Source organism: Xiphophorus hellerii, chromosome 18 (genome assembly GCF_003331165.1).
Source record: "Xiphophorus hellerii strain 12219 chromosome 18, Xiphophorus_hellerii-4.1, whole genome shotgun sequence".
NCBI lineage: Eukaryota > Metazoa > Chordata > Actinopteri > Cyprinodontiformes > Poeciliidae > Xiphophorus > Xiphophorus hellerii.
Genome location: NC_045689.1, coordinates 19,804,977 through 19,826,987, shown reverse-complemented (window position 1 = coordinate 19,826,987; position 22,011 = coordinate 19,804,977). Strand labels below are relative to the sequence as shown.

Below are 22,011 nucleotides of genomic sequence, written 5' to 3'. Positions count from 1 at the left end.
TAAAAGGATCTACTTTAATCGAATGTTATGTCTTTTGTGTTTCCCTTTTCATACTGTATTTATAAGTAACCTATGGAAATATTCCATTTGTGACTCATGGAAAAGAAAAAGTCATAGATTAGTAATTAAAGTTAGATCAACTTAAAAAGGTCAATTATAAACTTTTTTTGCAGTACAAATTTATTTTCTAGAAAGTGCTAGGTTTGTCATTAATTATGGTAACTCCAACTTAATGTATTTCTAAATTGATCAATTTAAAGATAGAATTTTTGTTCATTTTTATTTGTGTGAAAACTGGACCAAACAGCTTCACAAACCTCATATCAGTTGGTTTTGTCAGTTACCTTTGTCTCATTATTAGGCAGTGAATTTATTGCTCACAATAAACCACTTTTCATTTGCAAAAGGGAATACAAAAAGTAGTTTTTTTGTAGAATGAGTAGAAAAATTAGAGGAAGAGAAAGATAGAAAAATGCTCAAAGGGGAAGCACAGGTATAAAAAAATTCTCCCAATTACACCATCAGACTGTAAAATGAACACAATCTCTGTAATACAATCTCTGCCATGCTGCATTACAGCGGCAATGCAAATCCATTCCTGGGACACATTGTTGTTTGCCAAAAGCTCATTAGATATCACTGTAATATGTAATTTGTTTTGTCTCCAGGGCCAGCAGTTAAAGTATGAAAGCCAAAACAAAATCCCATACATTATGCAACAGTTTTTAAAAAAAGAGAAAAAACTGGACTGGTTGATGTAAAAAACCCTGTTTAATTTGAAATAACATTGGATTTCGATCTGCAGCGGGACTCACACCTGGTGAGAAGAGACAACAAAATGGACCAAAGTTGATTTGAAATGCCCCGAAAATATTACACTCTTGAAACGTCACACTGCGTTGTCCTCCTAACAGTCCAAACCTATGGTCTCTGGAAACCCACTTCTTACACTCTCCCACAAAATCATAATGACTCAAATCATTTCTGTTCATGAACAGAAAGACTTTAAATGAGAGGTTTAAAAGCTTTTTTTTTCCATATAGAAAAAAAGATAATGACATTTCTTTTCGACTGATCACTTTAAGCTGACCCTGTGAATGCAACAATGTTAATGTGCACATTGTGTATGTGTGTGTCCCTGTGAGTGCCAGATGGACATTCAGTGTGGATCAGGACACACGATGACTATAGCGTCATAATGTTCTCAAGTTATCAAAAGAAACAGCCATGTAACAGAATGTGTGTCATGGCCTCTGACAATCAGTGATCAATGTTTACTATACCTCTCTATTGTCATATAGATATATTTATATGCATCATATATATTTATATATAAGTAAGTAGATTTATTTAAAAAAAGAGTTTTTACTTAATTACAAGTTGTGGCATTTTTCTTTTTTATGTTCATTATTGCAATGATTTGTTATCTAAGATGCTTTAAAAAAGACAGGTGAGCTCTGATTTGCTACGCAGTTATTTACAACTGTTTTAAAAAGCAAGCTTTCTGGTACCTCTGCCCCAGCCACTGAAAAATCAGAGGGCGTAGAACAACAACCGAAGTGCCCATTAGAGCTTCAGCTAAATTGTGAAATGTACCTGTAAGCCTTTAAAATCAATCAGGTGAACTCAGTCAGCATAGACCGGTGGTTTTCAACTTGATTATGGCCAGCAGAAACAATTGGTGGTGACTGCGTTGTGGGCAGATCTACAAAGAAATATTTCAATTTGCCTGAAGCAGTGCCTTGAAAAGGAATCATGCTCCTTGATATTTTTCAAGTTGCGGCACTTTTTATCCCAAAGAAATCTTAACGCATTTTATTTGGGCTTTTACGTGACAGACCAACACAAAGTAACACATAATCATGAAGCTGAAGTTAAAAGATAGATTTTCAACAAATAAAACACTGAAAAGTATAAGGTGCATTTGTAAGGTAAGATAATTTTTTCTATATAGCACATTTTCAGCAATAAGACAATTCAAAGTGCCTTGTATGAAATAGCTCCTCTTGATCCATTTCACTCTGCTACCCCTAATTACAATCCAATGGTAGCAATTACCTTTAAAAGGGCTTTAATTAGGATATACAGAGAGAAAGGAACAAAGAAGTAGCCAAAAAAAAAAGCCATGTTAACTCTGGAGGAGCTGTAGAGCTTCATAGCTCAGGTGGGAGACTTTGTCCACACAAGAGAACTGTCAGTCATACACTCCACAATTCTGACCTTTGTGGAAGAGGGGCAAGAAAAAATATATTTTTGAAAGGAAGTAAAATAAGAAGACAAAATAAGTCCCGTTTATAGTTTGCCACAAGCCATATAGGGAACGCAGAAAATGTGGAAGAAAGTGATTTAAAAACTAGACTTTTTAACCTAAATATGGAACATTATACTTGTAGGAAATGCTGCACACTACCCTGAATACGTCGTATTTGAAACAAGATGGCAACGTCGGGATGCTTTTCCAGTAGGAGGTGACAGCAGGTCAAAGTCGATGGGAAGACAAATAAAGGCAAATACAGAGCAATTCAGGAAGAAAGACTTGAGGCTGATTTGGGAGTTCAAATACATGCTGCACTTTTCCAATTTATATTTGATCAAAAGAAGATATAAGATGAAGTTGCATTTTCCTCTCACCTCATAATTTTGCTTTACCTTGTGTTAGTCCATTATCTGTAAAGTTCTTACAAATTACATTGAACTTTGGGATTGTACTATAATAAGATATGGAAAAGTTCAAGGAGAATGAATATTTCTGAAAGGCACTGTAGCTCACCTTTTTAGTAGCATCTGAGTTCTGCGTTGTACTTCTTTCTAAACCAACGTTCCACGCAGCCTTCATCAATTTCTTTTTGCAAAGTTCTCTGACTTCCCAGTGGTTAAGTTGAGAAGCATTTTGAGCCATTAAAGATCTGCCCATATGTTTGTTTTCATCTCTTGAGCTCAAACTTTACCATTGCTGCTTAACAAAAATTTATATTCATCTGTCTGCTTAGTGGTTTTATTAATATAATGTTACTGCTGATGAAAAAAACCAAAATGTCATTAATTAATATATTTTTCTTTTACAAATTTCTGTGTATTCCTTAGCAAAGAGTAGCCACACATTTTGAGGTTATTTCAGTACTGCAATGGTTGATCACCCAGCTGACTTAGAGCAAAAAGATTATTCTGTATGTACGTTAAAAAAGGCTTTTTTTCATTTAGTATGAAGAGTCTGTGGCAAAGGAGCAGGTTTGCACAGTCTGACCGTTCAAGCTTACAGTTTTCTGGTCTCCTAATAGTTATAATATCTGGCACGCAGTCTTTGCAGGCAAGTAAAGATGATGACCATGATGATGATCATGAAAATACTGTTTGCAGGGAATAACTAAGGCCTTTTTATAGAGGGTGTGGCTTAAGAGCCATTAATATCCAAAGAGAGTAGGAACGGGCGTGTTTTAGGTGTCTTCGAAAGATTCAATCATCTTTATTGCCACCATCATCATGGTCTGATTGGATTTGTGGTTTTTGTCCCAGATTATTATTTCTTTTCAATAATGAAAATCTGTGCTGACTTTCACGTTGGCTTGAAATGATCACAATATCGTCCTTTCCAAAAACTGAAAACAAAAACAACAAGAAGAAAAAAAATATCTTAATGCTGTAGGTAACTGTGAAGTCTTGGTTGTTCATCTTTCTTTTTCAGGACCTCTCACTTCACAGTTTTAGTTCATTTGTCTTTTGTAAATTGAGCCAGTGGCAGCAGGAAGGTGAAATGATTTCGCAGAAGTTCGTTCTTGTGTATTCAAGTGTTTAAAAATGTCTCTGTTTCTGAGTATTCTTGTTCAGTTTTCTGTCGCTATAATGCGGGGGTGTGCGTGTGTGTGTGTGTGAATATGATATGCTGCAAGCATGTGTGTGTTTATGTGTGTGTGTTTTGATTTCAAAGTCTTCATGTTTGTGTGTGGTTAAGGCACGGCAGGTGTTTTTGGTTTTCAGGGCAGTCCGGAGGAGACCACTGCAAGGCCGGGGTGTCGGAGGGAGGCGTGACCAGCATGCACGGCTTTGGGGCAGTCTGGAGTCAGGACGCGGCCATTCTCCCCCACGCTTCCCGTGATGGACAGTCGGGCCTTATTCCGCATGGCTTCAGAGAAAGAGAGCTGTGTAAGAGATGGAGAGGACATAGGAAGGAGGTGGAGAGATGATTTGTTTTTAAAAAAAAAAAAAAAAAACTCATCACAGAAACATGGGAATCATCTGATAAATGCAATCCATTCACTGAACACATGGATATTTCTGCTGACCAACATGCCCAGAGCACTTACACATGCATGTGCCTGTGCACACAACATATAAATATACACTCACTTTATCACCGTCACACAAATAGAGCAACATATACAGCGTCCTCCACATTTACTGGCACATCTGGAATAAATCTGCTAGAAGTCTTTAGGTAATAATTATAAAAATCAAATTGCACATACAAGTTTTAACCTCCACCTCTGTGGAGTTACGATAAACATGAATCTTTTTTCAGCCGTACCTGAATAGCACATCATTCTTTCTTTCCAATTTTTAACAATGACAAAATTATTTTACTTAAAACTAGTTATTTTTCTTGTTTCCTTTTTATTCTCTTTTGCATTTTTTTTCAGCCGCTTTGGTAAATATCTCGAATCATCCTCGACATCTGCAAAACAGTAAGCGCACTTCTCAAAACAATTTGTACAAAAAGCAAAACACCGTGGATTATCAGCATTATCAGACTATTTCTCAAAATCCTTAGCTTATCTCTCAAAAATAAATATCCGTGTCAATGATCATGTCAGTGCCATCAGAATGACAAGTCCTCATGTCAATGTGTACAGATAAGACCGTTAAATTGCTTAGTTATATTGTCAACTTAGGATTCACCTGGGAGCAATTTATCAATTCAGGACAGATTTGGGAAAAGAAAAAGAAATGTATAGGAATATGAAAGACTTATATGCCGAACTTGTGCTTAAATGTTGTGGAGACAATTCAACAGAGACTCATTTTGATCCACATGGCATAAGCAATTGAAAATGTAGGAAAAAGTGAAGAATCATATACAATCACTTGAATAGATATACCAAACTTGTTGAAAGAAGTTAGAAACAGGTTTTATCAATGTGAACAAGTGACAGGATGATTTGAAGAATGCACAAGTAGTTTTGAGAATTTCACTTCTGCTCTGAGAAATGTACGAAAGCAACTGAGAAAAACTATAACGTGCATAAAAAGAATAATGCATTTTTGGGCTTTTACACATCTTTTTCTGGAGTACCAGTAAATCTGGAGGATAATGTGTTGCAATAGATAAAAAAAACAAAACAAAAAAAAAAAAACATGATTACTATACTATACTTACGGTACTTATAAGGATTTGCAAAAACACTGTTTATTTTTTATGTTATCATTGAGTGATATTGCCTGAATTTGATTTAGTTTTTTAATTCATTCATTTTTTTTTTTTATCAAATTGTAAAATTGGCATCAGAACAATGCAACTATGAGCTTTGGGAAACAATTTTAAAATATTTTTTATTACTGAAGCAGATCACTCAGATTTGTTCTTAGGTTGTTGGTTGGAGAAAATTATTTGGTTAAAACATATTCTAAACATATTATTTTTGAGTAAAAGTTTACTGGCTGAAACTCCGTACTTCCAATGGTAGGAGAGGACACCTATTCAAGTATGCATCAAAAGAAATGCACACTTGGCTGTTCAGCTAGATTTTTTTTATTAATATTGAAAAATTGCAGTATGGAGAGATGCTTGTAGAGACTTTATTCATACTGCTCAAAAGCTCCACCAGTAAATTTTGTTAAGCTATTAAAAATATTTTTGCTACTCTAAAGGGAACAAAATGCATTTGCATGCAAAACAATACAACTTTGCTCTATGGTTGAATGTCGCACATGGCCTTTATGTAATTTTAAAAACCTAACCTAAAAATGGGCTAAATGCAATCTAAACAACACATTCATGTCTCCATCTCCATATGCTGTCTAATCATAATGTACAGTTTTCTTTTACAAATGCCAAAGCAGGCAACAGTCAACAAACAATAGGTAGACAAGATTCGGGAAGTAGACATCTGCATTTAGGGGTGACATGCATTTCTGGGTTGAGGCTTCTGTAGTCTGTGAGATTCAGGTGTGGATTTTAAAGGATAGAATTGGGAAGGTGAGGACCTTGGAAAGACATAAGGAAAATGTGAAGGAGTGTTTATTTTCATTTATATGTTAAGATTTATAGAAAGGGAGTGACTGACTATAGTGGTCAGATGTGGCTAACACTTCACGCAAACAGGCAACCAAGTGATGCAGGCTGCTGCCTGAAAATAAAACCTCATGATTCTGAGAGCCATAACTCTTTGTTTACAGATTTTTGATTCAGACCTACCCTCTTAATGGATGATTTGTTTACAATTATAGAAAACAAAATGCTATGTGTGTCTTAGCATTCAAGTCCAGATGGCAAGATTTTTAAAAAAACATCTCAATAACAGCTTTTGATTATTGTCTCCCAGTTTACATTTAGCAGATAAAACGCCAATCTTGAAGCTGATAATTACTATACCTCAAGTCCTTTGTTTAATCATCAATACTTTATTTGGGCAGCCAGTTTAGTTGGAGGTGAAATACATCTTGTTTTACGTCTGAATGGTTTGCTATGCAGGCCAATAAAGCTGGTTTCAGCATATTCTTTCACCTACCCCCACAGTAATTGCTCGGTGCTATCAGTAAACATGAGTCATGGTTTTGCAACATCACTGAGTGGCTGTTCTATATGAAGTGTTTGCTCATCAATTATCCTTCTCTATTGATGCAAAGTAAGTAGGTGGGCTGTTTTAAAGTTACCAGGACTGGAATAAGTCAAACAGGGCAGTTTGGATCATCGGCAGCAGGGCTGCACAACTCCAGTTTGCGGATGACACAGTGAATACGCAATGCATGAGTGAAAACGCTGTTAGCTAATAGCAATCAGAGTTCTTACAGAACTTACTATGCACTCATTTATCTTTGGTTTATTGAATTGAAAATGCAATATACTTCTAGCTCTGCCTTTTACATCCTGAAGGAACATTTGTTTGGAAAATGTATGATCACAACACCTAATTCAATCATAAATGCCACTATTTTGATCGGATTGATGAATGAGAACAAAGTGAAAATAGCAATGTGCTGCAAATAAATTACTAAATATGTAGGTTGTCAAATAATAGTAAGCAAAGATAAATTAAAAGCAAATAGTGTTGCAGTCCTATTTCTTTTTTATCTATAAGACTTCATATATATTTTAGCACATTTTAGAGCCATAAAACCAGTAACTATTAAAAGCACAAATAATAAATAGATTTTATTTTAGATCTTATGTATCAATACCTTTCTTCTTTATATAGGAGATGATATCTGATCTAGATTACGGTGTCAGACTATTGTGTTACGTAGGATATAAACTATTTTCTTGATGAACGATTATGTATGTGTCTTTTTATGTGTGTATATAAACGTCTGGTTTCAACTGTGACTACTTTAGGCCTGAATATAGTTGAAAAGTTGCTAAAATTAGAATGTATACCCTTTAGGAGCTTCTACTTGACATTCTTCATTAGATGCCAGTCACATTATCAGGTCACCGAAACATGGTCTAGTCAGAAACAAATTCATGATAATTGCTGTCCACACAGTAGCTAATTAATTTGTAGCCAGAAGCAGTCACAAATTTTAATGAGGAGAACCTCGGTAACAAGGTTATGCTCCCAGGTTGGTAAGATACAAAAATAAACTAACTTTGTTATCGTTTGACAGCAAAAAAAAATAATAATTTCAATTGTTAATAGATAATTACTACCAATATTTCCACATTTATTGTTGCTGGAATGGTAATATTTAGGTAAAAATATAAACTACAATGTTTAATTTAGAAACTGTCTACACCTGCCTTTGTTGTCTTGTCCTTTATTGATGGAATATCACAAAAGATCATACATCTAACTCATAATAAGTAACAAGTTATATTTTTAAAGAAAATACATGGATGAATAAAAAAATTAATTACTTAGAAGTTTGATCTATGTTGCTGGAGTTGTGCATCCCTGATTCATCCCAATATTATTATAAATTTACTAAAATAACAATGCAGGTGCCTAGTCTGTTTATTAGCCAAGAGCTTCACCATCACTGTCATTCTCCTCATCATCATCATCACCATCATCCTCATCATCATCTGCAGCCAAAGACAATGGAGTCAAGTTTTGGTGACACAAATCTAACTTCAATCACAAAAGAAGCACAAACCATATTTAAAGCCAAAATAAATAAATAATCCAAGAAAATGTTGAGATAGTAAAGTAAAAAAAAAAAAAAACAAAACAAAAAAAACCCAAACAAAAACAAAACAAAAGTAGAACAGCCAAAACACAAAAATGTTACGTTGGTTCCACAATGCTTGACCACATCCTCATCACATCAAGAACGTGGCGCGACAGCCTCCACAAAACAAACTCTACAGCACTACCACCATGATCAACACCACCATAACCCCACCTATGTATGGGAGCCTCTAAATCCTACCCCTATATCTTGACCCCCTCGGAGCCGTACACGTTGTACCCCTCCCTATAAGTGGCTAGATTCTGGGTGCTGGGGGAGGGGCTGGGGCAGTGGGGGGGGCTAAGGTCCACCTTCATGCGCTTGGCTTCGGCCCGTGACTTGTAGCAGAACTCGACCAGGGCCACCAGCATAGCCAGACCCAGGCCACCCACGAGGATATAGAAGACTCCAGCCACGTTGGACAGACTTAGAGCCTGAGACGACTTGTCCTGCAGGAAGGAAGAGCGAGGGAAGGACGGAGGAGTCAAGGTGTTTGTAAAAAAAAAGATGGATAGAGAAAAGATATGGATGAGTAAAGGAGAAATTAGTGAAAAAAGTTGAATGGATGAAGAGTGGAAAGACAAGTTGAAGAAGAGAGAACATGAGAAGGAAGAGTGAGCAAAGTGATCAATAGGGGTGAAACGAGGGAAGAAGCAGAGAGAATAAGGAAGAGTGAGTTAGACACAGAAAAGAAGATAACACAAAATAAATATTCTGTTGATGTAAGCTTTTCTATGCTACTGACAAAAACATTAAAGTAATAGGACTAATCACAATATTACATGATACTAGCTACAAGTTTCACTACTGCCACCACAAACACTACAAAACACATTTAAAAACACATTTATGACATAAGTACAACTACAAACAGATTTCAAAATTTCTGAGAATAACATTAAGCACCTTCTTTTCATATCAGTAAAAGACAGTAACCTACAAAACATTTTAGAAACTTACAAAGGTTTTTATATTGTATAAGTTTTTTTAATACTACGAAAAAAGAGAGTGAAAATAATTTTAATGAGAGGAGATGTAACTATGTTTACATAAAAATATAATGTGAAAATATGTTAGCTCTTGTTTGATTTAAATCACGCTTTTTATGAACTTAAGACGATATTCTTTAAAGCTGCAGTATGTAACGTTTCTAAAATATGTATTTTTTACATATTTGTTAGGATTATCTTTATATCATGACAGTATAAGATAGAGAATATGTGAAAAATGTTAGTTCCTCTACCTTCTCCCAGTGCTCCAAGTTCAAACTGCAGAAATACACCAATCAGTCAGAACCAACCAATCAGAGACAGGAGGAGGGTCTTAGCGCTGTCAATCACTCTAATGCTCACCCTCTTTCCTTTGCTATCTACTATACTACAGATGGTTCACCACAACATAGTTTGCCACAGATGATAAGGCTAGTTAGCATGAACGGTAAGTCGTTTCTTCGCTATTAGCACATTTTTCTGATCGACAATGCTGCTCATTGGTTCTCATAGGTTGTGAACCAATCAGAACCAGAACGAATCCTGGTTCTAATTGGTTATTTTTGAGAGCAGAGCATTTCTTCAGATCGCAATAGTAGCTCAGGGAGAAGATGGAGGAGCTTGATTTTTTTTATGGATTATCCGTCTCATTCTATGCTGTCAAAACACGGCGACAGATTTAATAAATATTTTAAAAAGTTACATATTGCAGTTTTAAATGTATTAGGAATAACTCATTTTACATAGGGCTATTCATTCAGTTAGAATTGAGATGTTTATAATTTTACTCCTATTTGTTGACTTTTCTGACCATATTTGGAAAAATTTCAGATTTCTGTGCATACAATTCAATTGCTCTGTCTGGCTACATTTGTAACCATTTCAAAGTGAATTTACCTGCATTACGAAGGAGTTCATATATTTTCAATTTCTATATTTGTCATGTTACAAATGCAAACTTCAATGTATTTCATTAGGATTTATCTAATAAATTAACAAAACATAGTACATCAGTGTGAGGTGGAAGGAAAATTATACTGTTTTCAAATTTGTTTTAGAAAAAAAACACTAAATAGTGTGGTGTGTGCATATGTACTCAGCCTTGATCAGTCAATATGTTGACTTTTGCTACAATCACAGATTCAACATAAACAAAACCTTTTTGGGTAACATCTGAGGGCATCAGTAGTGGATCTTTTTGAGAATTTCAGACTAATGGAGGCTAAATACAAATACACATCACATTTTTATTACAAGTTATGATGAAAATCATTTGTCAATTTCCTTCAACTTCACAGGTGCATGCTACTTTTTTTTTCTATTGCAAAACATTCCATGGAATTAATTGGAGTTGGTGTTTAAATCATTACACAATATTAAGAGGTTTATTGCATTTAGGAACTTAATGTGAGTAATATCTTCTAGCAGCACCAAGGCCTGTCACAATAAGTAATAAATCAATCGCATAATAAATTAAAAGAAACTCCATAATTTCCATTTGCATGATTTATCATTTTTCTCTTTATTCTTTCTTTCTACCAAAATCTGGATGTCAAAAGGTGCATTGGTTTTAAATAGCCACTTTTGAAGGACAATTTTGTTTCCAGATACTTCATAATTAATTTCATTTGTTGCTTCTTTTGTTTTGTTTATTTATTTCCGATATTTAAAATGCCGTAAGGTTCCAGTGCTAAATGTTCACTAATTCAAAGTTTATTGATCTTTGAGAATGTATTCTTACATTTTGCCATTACCATTACATTACTTGAAAATGGTCTCAAAACATAATTATCGTTTATCACAATAACTTCTGGGACAAATTATCGTCCAGCAAAATTTGTTATTGTGACAGGCCTAGTAGCACCTACTTAAATGGTTCCGTATTTTATTTTTGCAAAGAGTGAAAGAAAACTTTGAATGTGTATTTTAAACCCTTACTATAAAGTAATGTGAAATTATCCTATCTTGATAAAATATGAAGAACAAAAGCAAGGGACAATAACTATAATACATCAGCACTACTCCCAAGAGTAGATTTGTTTCAAGACATCAAATCTAAAGTAACAAATGAGAATAAACAAAAATTATGAATGGTGGGAATTTCTGATACCACTGGAACTGTAATGAAGATGGTGTTGCCGCAGATTGCTACAGAAACTGGACAAGTATTTGCTATTATTCTGGCCTGGGGTAAACCAGAACCGCAATTTAATCTAATAAAAATAGCCCACTTTAAGAAATCACCATTAAATTGTATGTCAAGCATGCTTATGATTTATTTTGGGCTAAATAAGACAGTTTTGAAAAAAGGTACTTCTAAGGCAGTAGTTGCAGTAATCTGTAGCGCATTCAAGATGAGTTTTAGGCTAGCGTTCTGCAGGCCACAGCAGCGTGAGACTGACCTTACTTCCAGAGTCCTTGGGTCCACACTCTCCCTTGTCATACCACCATTTGTTTTTCAGTTTGTCTAAGACGCCTGCTTCGCTCAGTTTCAAAACTGCAAGGTTTACCGGGGTTCTTTGCGTGTAAAAATAACATAAATAACATCATAGGTCATGTTATTTTATGTTATTATGGTATTTCACATTTGCATTGAACATCTCAAGTCACATAGAAAACTTTGATTACATACATTACAAGTGACCTAGCTTGGATCCCACTGAGTACATGTGTGTATGCTCGTTTAAGGAGGGGCTGGGGGGTGGGAGGGCTACAAGGAGCTAAGTCGAGCTACATACATATGAGTGGGACCCACCTTTGTCACTCATGGTAACACATTCATTCTGCCCCTGCTAATTTCCACAATGAACCAGAAAGAAAATACTATCAAGACAGGTTTATTAGCATCAAGCTAGCTCTATGCTGCTACTGAGAGAGAGAGAGCTACACTTGTAAAACTTAAAGTATGAAGCTTTAGATTTCATAAACTGACTATTTCAATCCGTTTTTGATATGATATAATTAATTAGTCGCTACAGTTCTTTGAATGTTGCTGCAATGTTAAAGTCGATTATTTCAGCTTAAGTTTTTCTGCTGGTTAGCTCTAAATTTGATCCAGTTTGTAATTAATTCAGACTTTGCCAAGAAAGCTTTTGCATATAAAGTAAACTAATGCAACATCTGTTAATGGTTAGACTGGCACCCAACTGCACAGGCACACTTCCAAAAAGATTAATCTCAATTATCTTGGTGTGTCTTCATAATTTCTAAGTTGGTGATGCCCCAACTCTATATTGTACAGATAAATAAAAATACATATAATTGGTGTCACACTGATATTACTTTTTGAGGTTGCTTACAATGAAGGCATAGAAAAACTACTGGCTTATATGCCATCATTATGACATTGCAATTATATAAATTAAATGTGTAAACTGGTTTCTCTATTATATGCAGCCAACAAGAATCCATAGTGTAGGGTCCTCAGCGTGAAGATGTGTTTATATTAGCTAAATACTTACGAAAATGTGCAAACCACAGATATTTGAATAAATTTTAAATGAGCTTTACTGAGTCAACAACTATTTATGACTAAGTCTGTAATTACAGAATGGCTAACTATAAAGTTAGTTTTAAGTTGGTTACATGTATTTAAATAATTTCCTCGTTTTTTTTACTACTATGTAAGATGTTGTACTTTTTATATAAACACTTAGATAATTCAAAGCGCTGCCCGCATCTTCAGATGCAGAATAAATGTTGATATATAGAAATTGCCTGATTAACATCTGTAAGTACAACAGCTCCACAGTTAAGGACTGGATACAATTTGAATGTGTAGTCCTCAGACCATTGATTAGCTTCTCTCTCTCCTATACTCAGAGCAGCCACAAGGGGGGAAATATGAGGGGCCGTTTAGGACAAAATTTACGTTTTGTCTCTCACACACTACCAAAAAGTCTCGCATACTCCAAAAAAGTAGCCACGCACACTCCAAAAAATTACGTTTTGTCTCTCACACACTACCAAAAACTCTCGCATACTCCAAAAAAATAGCCTCGCACACTCCAAAAAATTACGTTTTGTCTCTCACACACTACCAAAAACTCTCGCATACTCCAAAAAAATAGCCTCGCACACTCCAAAAAATTACGTTTTGTCCCTCACACACTACCAAAAACTCACGCATACTCCAAAAAAATAGCCTCGCATACTCAAAAAAATTACGTTTTGTCTCTCACACACTACCAAAAACTCTCGCATACTCCAAAAAATTACATTTTGTCTCTCACACACTACCAAAAACTCACGCATACTCAAAAAAATAGCCACGCACACTCAAAAATTACTCACGCACATTCAAAAAATACTCAAATTGCGTATACACACACTACTAAAATGTCACACACACACACACAAACGTTAACTTTCTCGCTCACATACACTACTACCAGCTCGCTCACATACACTACTACCAGCTCGCTCACATACACTACTACCAGCTCGCGCACATACACTACTACCAGCTCGCTCACATACACTACTACCAGCTCGCTCACATACACTACTACCAGCTCGCTCACATACACACCTACCAGCTCGCGCACATACACACAAACGTTAACTTTCTCGCTCACATACACTACTACCAGCTCGCTCACATACACTACTACCAGCTCGCTCACATACACACCTACCAGCTCGCGCACATACACACAAACGTTAACTTTCTCGCTCACATACACTAACAGCTCGCACACACACAGACGTTTATCTCTCACATACACAAGACTAAAGTTGAACACACACACAGTACTAAGACTCGTTTTATGTATGTGTGAGAGCGAGACTTTTTATGAATGTGTGAGAGCCAGACTCTTTTTGAATGTGTGAGAGCGAGACTCTTTTTGAATGTGTGAGAGTTGTCACGGAAGAGGCGGGGCATAATTTTTGGATCAAACTGCGCATGCGTAGATCCTAAACTATAAGTTTCGATTGTTGACTCACTGTATGTTCTATTACTTAGTATATTTGTGCTTTTAAATATATATAGAACGTTTAACTTTCTTGTAGATTAAATGTGCTATAGAAATAAATGAATCTGATTGATTGATTAAAAATAGCAAAATTGCTGTAGTACAATCTGTCCACTGGGTGCCAGTATTACAGGAATTATTAACCGGCGCCAACTAGTGCCGAAGAAGAAAGAGTTTGCTATACCGAACATGGCTAACTCTAATTCGAAACGAGAGAGAATTGGTCAGGCAGCTGCCATTTTAAACACCATTCTATCTTCTCCGGAGGCAACCAGCACTTTGACAGGCGCATTAAACGATTCAACGACTGCCCGCAGTGCTACAATCTGGCACCCAGTGGACAGATTGTACTACAGCAATTTTGCTATTTTTAATCAATCAATCAGATTCATTTATTTCTATAGCACATTTAATCTACAAGAAAGTTAAACGTTCTATATATATTTAAAAGCACAAATATACTAAGTAATAGAACATACAGTGAGTCAACAATCGAAACTTATAGTTTAGGATCTACGCATGCGCAGTTTGATCCAAAAATTATGCCCCGCCTCTTCCGTGACAACTCTCACACATTCAAAAAGAGTCTGGCTCACACATTCAAAAAGAGTGTCGCTCTCACACATTCAAAAAGAGTCTGGCTCTCACACATTCAAAAAGAGTCTCGCTCTCACACATACATAAAACGAGTCTTAGTACTGTGTGTGTGTTCAACTTTAGTCTTGTGTATGTGAGAGATAAACGTCTGTGTGTGTGCGAGCTGTTAGCAGTGTATGTGAGCGAGAAAGTTAACGTTTGTGTGTATGTGCGCGAGCTGGTAGTAGTGTATGTGCGCGAGCTGGTAGTAGTGTATGTGAGCGAGCTGGTAGTAGTGTATGTGAGCGAGCTGATAGTAGTGTATGTGAGCGAGCTGGTAGTAGTGTATGTGAGCGAGCTGGTAGTAGTGTATGTGCGCGAGCTGGTAGTAGTGTATGTGAGCGAGCTGGTAGTAGTGTATGTGCGCGAGCTGGTAGTAGTGTATGTGAGCGAGCTGGTAGTAGTGTATGTGAGCGAGCTGGTAGTAGTGTATGTGAGCGAGAAAGTTAACGTTTGTGAATGTGCGAGCTGTTAGTACAGTGTATGTGAGCGAGCTGATAGTAGTGTATGTGAGCGAGAAAGTTAACGTTTGTGTGTGTGACATTTTAGTAGTGTGTGTATACGCAATTTGAGTATTTTATGAATGTGCGTGAGTAATTTTTGAGTGTGCGTGGCTATTTTTTTGAGTATGCGTGAGTTTTTGGTAGTGTGTGAGGGACAAAACGTAATTTTTTGGAGTGTGCGAGGCTATTTTTTTGGAGTATGCGAGAGTTTTTGGTAGTGTGTGAGAGACAAAACGTAATTTTTTGGAGTGTGCGTGGCTACTTTTTTGGAGTATGCGAGACTTTTTGGTAGTGTGTGAGAGACAAAACGTAATTTTTTGGAGTGTGCGAGGCTATTTTTTTGGAGTATGCGAGAGTTTTTGGTAGTGTGTGAGAGACAAAACGTAATTTTTTGGAGTGTGCGAGGCTACTTTTTTGGAGTATGCGAGACTTTTTGGTAGTGTGTGAGAGACAAAACGTAAATTTTGTCCTAAACGGCCCCTCATAGGGAAATATTCCTGTCTTCACAGTAGTTGCTCTCTATGTGCTAATATTAATCACTTAAATTTTGTCATTGCTTTCTTCTGTTTCTCATTTTAGAAGATGCTTATTAAGTCAATAGCGAAATTAATAATATGTTATGCACTATGATAAAATAAAGTTTTTTGATGATTTGTTGATTTTCTACCCTTTGGAATTTAGTCAAACCAATTTGCTCTTTCAAAAAAAGACTTTTTCAAATACTTATTTTGAAATAAGGGCTTCCTTACTGCATACTAATCTCTGTCTGTATCTATAAAATATTTTCTCTCTGCAAGTGAATATCTTGAAGGGTTTTTCCTTCCCTGTATGGTCCATAAACCTTTCGGCGGGGCAGATGCATGTGTCACACTCTCCAAGGACGGGGCCATCGCAAGCTCCTGCAGCTTGTGAGCGGCCCCTGTCATTGAGTAGTTGGGGAGGGGCGGGTGGGGCAGACAGAGAGGGCTAACCTTGGAATCCCCTCCCCCGCTGCCACATTCTCCTTTGTCATACCACCACTTGTTTTTCAATTTGTCCAACAGGCCCTGCTCGTTGAGTTTTAGCACGGCCAGGTTGACCGCGTTTCTTTAAGTAAAAAAGGAGGGACAGATAACATAGTTTGGTCAGAGCAGAGGATGGAGGGACAAACAGACAAGATAGATGGAAATCACAGCCAGGGGGGGGAGAAGGAGAGAAGGAAAAGGAGGAGAGAACGAATGGGAAGGATAAATCAAGAGGGGCTTAAGGCATAAAGGTGAGCTAGTGGGGAGAGATGCACCCCAAACAACCCTGTCTCCTACTGTTTTTTTTTAATCCGTGTTCTACTAACTTGCAAAGTTTTGCAGGTTCTTCTGTCACTGTTTCTGAGCATGCACTCCTCAGAGGTTACAGACTACATGAGTAAACTAAGGTAACCATATTTCTGCAGCCTGCTGATGGTGCTCTTGTCCATCTTTGTCGGCCCTCAGTTTTCTCTGCCGAGCTGCACAGATGAGAACTGCAGCAGTCCTTCCCACAGTACCAAGCTAACTGACCTTCAAACTAAATCCACAGGGACCAGGCTAAATAATCTGACATCCCTAGACTGTATGCAAAGCAATTTTGTCTCATGTAAACAAAATAAACTTAGAATTATCTAGGTGTAATGTACTGTGTACAGGTGACACCAGAAGGTTGCATAAAAAAAAAAAACATACACCTTTTTTTCCTCAGTTAAATTAAACCAAACCAGTTCACTTGTTTTAGGTTAGTTTCATGTAGCAATATTTTTTCTATTTTCTATTTATTTTTCTTTCCTTTTTCCTCTTTCTCATCTCCAGAAGCTCTCTGCTACCCATGATTTTGTAATTCTACAGTAACGTATCGGGATCTCTACCATAGTGCCAGTCTAGATTTTTCTTAGTCTGCCGATTTGACCGCATACCTGACAACATATCTCAGAACCTCATGGTCAGGTTACATTTCATCCAATGCTGGGACTGAAAAGTTGTTGCCTGATCAAAAAAATAATCATGAAAGATTTCCAAATGGAAATACTTCAGCTTCAGAGAGAGACAGTGTTCTTTGGGGGATCTTTCTACAAGCTGTGACATCTCAACTTAGAAGGTATGGAAGAAAATAGTTGAAACATATATGAAAATCAGAAAAAAACATTACAGGTATTCATTATTATTCATATAGCAGCAGCTCTAGTTAAGAAAAGAACATTTATCTGCTGAAAAATTAAATATCAAAGTAGTCATGCCTGTCAGCAACATCATAAAGTCAGTTTAGTCCTGTGAACAGTACACCAGGAGGAGAGGAAGACTCAAACTCAGGCTCTCTCACTGCCACATGACTGGAAGACAGTGCTTCTTATCAACTGACAGAAATCAGAAACAACCATGGATAGTTTCAATGATTAGTTTTAAGGAGGCTTAAACAGCAACATATCCACATCCTGTCAATCACTTCTCTATTTTAAATGGAAAGCATTTTTTTTCAACAGGAGTTGAACTGCAGGGAGGCTGGGGTTTTGAAAAACTTTGCACAATAGAAGTTTGGGGGGGAGTTATAGTACAGGACTTGAGACTGAAGTAGTGTTTATGTTTTGCCTTTCACAGAGCAAATCTGACAAATGATGACACAAATAGATGGAGGAGCAGAAGAGAGAGCAGTTGGTCAAATTTCTCCAGTACTTTCCCTCTGTGGGAAACAGCGACATATAGACAATTTAAAACTCCTGCATTTTGGTTTAAACTTTTCACTTTGTATATTTCAAGCCCCACAGGTTTATCATCAAACTCTACCTGCTGAGTTGAATCTGCAGCTACATTGTACATACGCCTTAATAGTTGGAAAGAGATTCCCTTCTCCAATAAGCTCTGCAGGAAGCAGAGAACATCCACCACCAAACACTGAAAAGGATTGGGTTGTCTTTCCACACACCAGTTCTCAAAAACTTGCAATTAACCACTGTAAAAAGAGCGGGTAGGAGAAGTGCTTACATTTTGAATGGGTTCTATAACGTCTGGAGGGAGACCTGCTGCATGTAGGGTCCACCTTTTAATAGCCACCTTGTCCAGAGAGCCAGGTGATCTGGATGTGGATTATAAATCTCTCCCTGAACCTGAGATCGAAGGTCTCTGAGAATGAGGGGCCATGGTTCTGCTGACAGAACTTGGATTATCTCCACCACTCAGGGTTTCAATGGCCACCATAATCAAAGTCAAGCCCTGTTCTCTCACCTTGAGTAGAGTTGGGGATATTAGTCTGAGACATGGGGGCACATAGAGCAACACATTCGGCCACGAGTGTACCAGCACGTCCATGCCCAGTGGAGCATCTGGAAGAGATGCTTCACTGGGGCAATGATAATTTTCCCATCAGGTGAAGAGATTTACCACAGCCCGTTGTCATCTCTGCCAGGTCTGCTGCACCACTTGAGGGTTCAGCATCCATTCTTGGTACAGAGGGCTTCCTAAAAGATTGGCCTATCTGTTCAGATTTCCTGGTAATTCCATTGAGTGAATCGCTAGAAATCTAGTGCTACTTCACTTTTTTTCCCTGGCTAGTCTGTGAAGCTTCAGGAATTGTTTTCCTTTACCAAGATGTGGTGAATGATCATATAGGGCATGAACTCTTTAACAACTAGAAATACTGTGTATAGTTCCAGCATATTGACGTGAAGCCGTGTCATTTTTGGTCACCGTACACCATTCACATCTCTTGTAAAGAGTCCATGCTCCCTCTATTGGGCAAAGAGGAGATTATTTTCAATTCTTTTTTTTTTGTGGAGGGCTTCTGCCTTTGGCAACATGTGCGGTTGAAGAAAAGGTCGTTTCATTTTGTCTGATTTCTCAAGAAAAAAAAATAGGTGCACTGGGGCAATAGTGAGTGCTTGGTAAAACTGTCAAGGTGCTGTGGAGTGTTAGATGGCACTGTTGAAGTGATTACTGTGCTGTATGCCCCATAATTTCCTCTCTCTGAACATAAGAGGGAGAATTTAACAGGACTCCCGGTGAACTGGGAATCACAGGAGTATCTGAACACTGGACAAAAAAGTTTGCTCTGCAATCTGGAAATCTTCTCTTCAGAGGGGTAAGTTGGCTACTGAAGGAGGGTCTAGGTTGCCCACTTCTTTTTTCACTCCCTGGGGTGAGATGGATAATTTTTTGTAGTAGCCGTGAGAAAGAGTTCATAGTATTACGTCAGCCATAATATTGGGTGTGGATGGAGTCACAGACACGACTCAACCTGAATAAAGTTAGAAAAAGAACCGCTAGTGGGGTTTTTTGTGTGCTGATCTCCTATAACACAGCAGAGCAGAAAAGGGAGGGTGTGAGCAGTGCATACACAAGAACGATTGACAGTATTTAGACCCTCATCCTGGCTCTGATTGGTTGTTTTTAACCAGGAGCTGTGTATTTCTGCAGATGGCAGTAGGGCCACAGGGAGGAGGCAGAGGAGATTTTTTTCACAGATTATGTGTCTCATATTGTACTGTCAGGACATGGTGACAGATTTTAAAAATATGTAAAAAACAAACATTTTGATAAACATTACCTACTAAAGCTGTACAGTAATACAGCTGATTTAGAGTAAAATATAGAAACTTACTGAATTTAGAAGGAAAAATACTGTTTTTCAGGGCTGTCTTAGCAGTGTATGATCCCTGGTGGTAATAATAATAATAATAAATGAGAAGGGTAAGGATGGGTTTTATCTGGAGTGCAGTGTAATGTTTGTTTTGATCGTCTTCAGAGCTGACCACGCCCAATGGAGTCACCAGATCTTAGCCTGCTCCATTTGCGTTACACAGTACTAAACATTGTGTGCTGCAGAATTGTGTAGAAATGCCTTTTGGCTGACAGGAACCTATCTGATATTTTACTACAGTAAGCTTTATAGTACTGTAGTCCACGGTATCTTTATGCTTACACTGATCTCTATAAAATCAAAAGCAATTTATGCTCCTTTACTTCTCCCCTATGGAGTCTGTTAGTTTATAAACTTAAGCTTGTCGGGAGTTTTGTCATCTAATAAAAAATACTATGTAGGTGGAATTGAACCATGTTAATTTTTAAATAAAAATATACTGCAGCTCACTGAATTTGTGATTTTACATCAGTAGCCTCTGCGGTATTCTGGAAAGCCTCACACATTTTTTTTCCCCATATTAAGCGGATAACAAAAATCAGGCCATTTTAGGTCAGATTTTATTACCAACAACTTTGTTTAAAGCTCTTCATTTTTTTTTTCTGTAGCAGCTAGTACATTTCCAAACAGAGCCATAAATAATAAGTTCAATATGTTTTTGAAAAGTCAAATGTTTTTCATTTGATATGAATTAAATTAAGGCTTGTGGAATTTACATGGTAGATAGCAATGATTCCTGTGTGATTGGTTGGTTTACATTTTGACGATGGTCTTTGAATTTATATTTCATTTAGTCATGAGCTGCTCCTTCGAGGACAGACAGGTATTAAGCAGTGTTGAAAATTAGAGAGTTTGGGCAAGTAGTAGATCGCTATCTATAAACATTTGTTTGGATGTGCTAATTTATTTTCTTTTTCTTACTGCACAGACTGCCTGGGTGATTTATAAAATAAATGGTCTTACGAAGAGGAGCATTATTTTAGTAATGTCCACAGAAAAAAGTACTATTTCTCAGGTCCTCTAGTCGATTCATATCCAAATAATGAAACCAGTATGCATCTTTTGGTTTTTCTTTTCAGTTAAGTAAGAACTATTGAGATAAATAGAAAGCTGCATTTTCTCACAGTAGATAATTATCAATTAAAGAAAATTACTAAAATTACCACTGCTTGAGAAATAAATTTACACATGCTTTGCATGACCAATCCAAATGGCAAAGAGAAAATGGTGAAGAGGCAAAATCAGGACCCAATTTTGATTTCCGATTCGAGTTTACTGTGAACCATAATGTACCTCAAAGTCTTTGCAATGTTCACATAGTGATCTGATAAGTGAATGAGATTTATTAATGTCCCACTAAAATAAAATCCTTGGTTGCTCTTACTGTGAACTCAAGCCAATAAGTCAGAGGAGTGAAGGACGTAAACTGACCAACTGCAGTTAAATTCAATTGCTTTCTCATTCATTTCCTCTATCTTATATTTTTTATTTTAATCAAACTTTTATGGAAACATTGATATAAAGTACTGCATCATTTGATGTTTTCATCTGGCATTCTTTAAAAAGAAATTACAGTTGTATGTCATCCAGAAATTCAATAAAATACTCATTTTAATTTTGACTTTGCAATTTGACACAAGAAGCCTTGTTGGCTTTACTCACTAGTCCCCCCATTGACCAGGCCCCTCAGTTTTATGTTTCCTGATTGTCTATAAATTCCCCCCTTTGTGGCTCTGGAGAAAGTGCCAAAAGTCTGAGGTTCTACCCCTCCTCATGGCAGATTTCTGTGAATACATTTAAATATTTTTTATTCTAATCATTATCACCATCATCATTATCATCATCATCATCATCATGGAAAAACACACTTAAGACAGCAGACAAATG

At 36.9% G+C, this 22,011-nt stretch overlaps 1 protein-coding gene across 7 annotated transcripts in view; it reads right to left on the bottom strand.

Moving 5' to 3' along the window:
* Positions 1-749: 749 nt before the first annotated feature.
* gria4a (glutamate receptor, ionotropic, AMPA 4a) overlaps positions 750-22,011 on the bottom strand; it is a 121,662-nt gene continuing 100,400 nt past the window's right edge. Inside the window, exons 16-18 of one of the 7 annotated variants that reach the window (XM_032545105.1) lie at positions 16,458-16,572; positions 8,694-8,831; positions 750-4,120 (exon numbers count right to left, since the gene is read on the bottom strand). In XM_032545105.1, the coding sequence (XP_032400996.1) occupies positions 4,058-4,120; positions 8,694-8,831; positions 16,458-16,572 (316 nt within the window). In that variant the 3' untranslated portion in view covers positions 750-4,057. Of the gene's footprint in view, positions 4,137-8,583; positions 8,832-11,773; positions 11,889-16,457; positions 16,573-22,011 lie in introns of those variants that run through there. The other 6 variants (XM_032545101.1, XM_032545100.1, XM_032545104.1 and 3 more) reach the window with 6 other exon arrangements.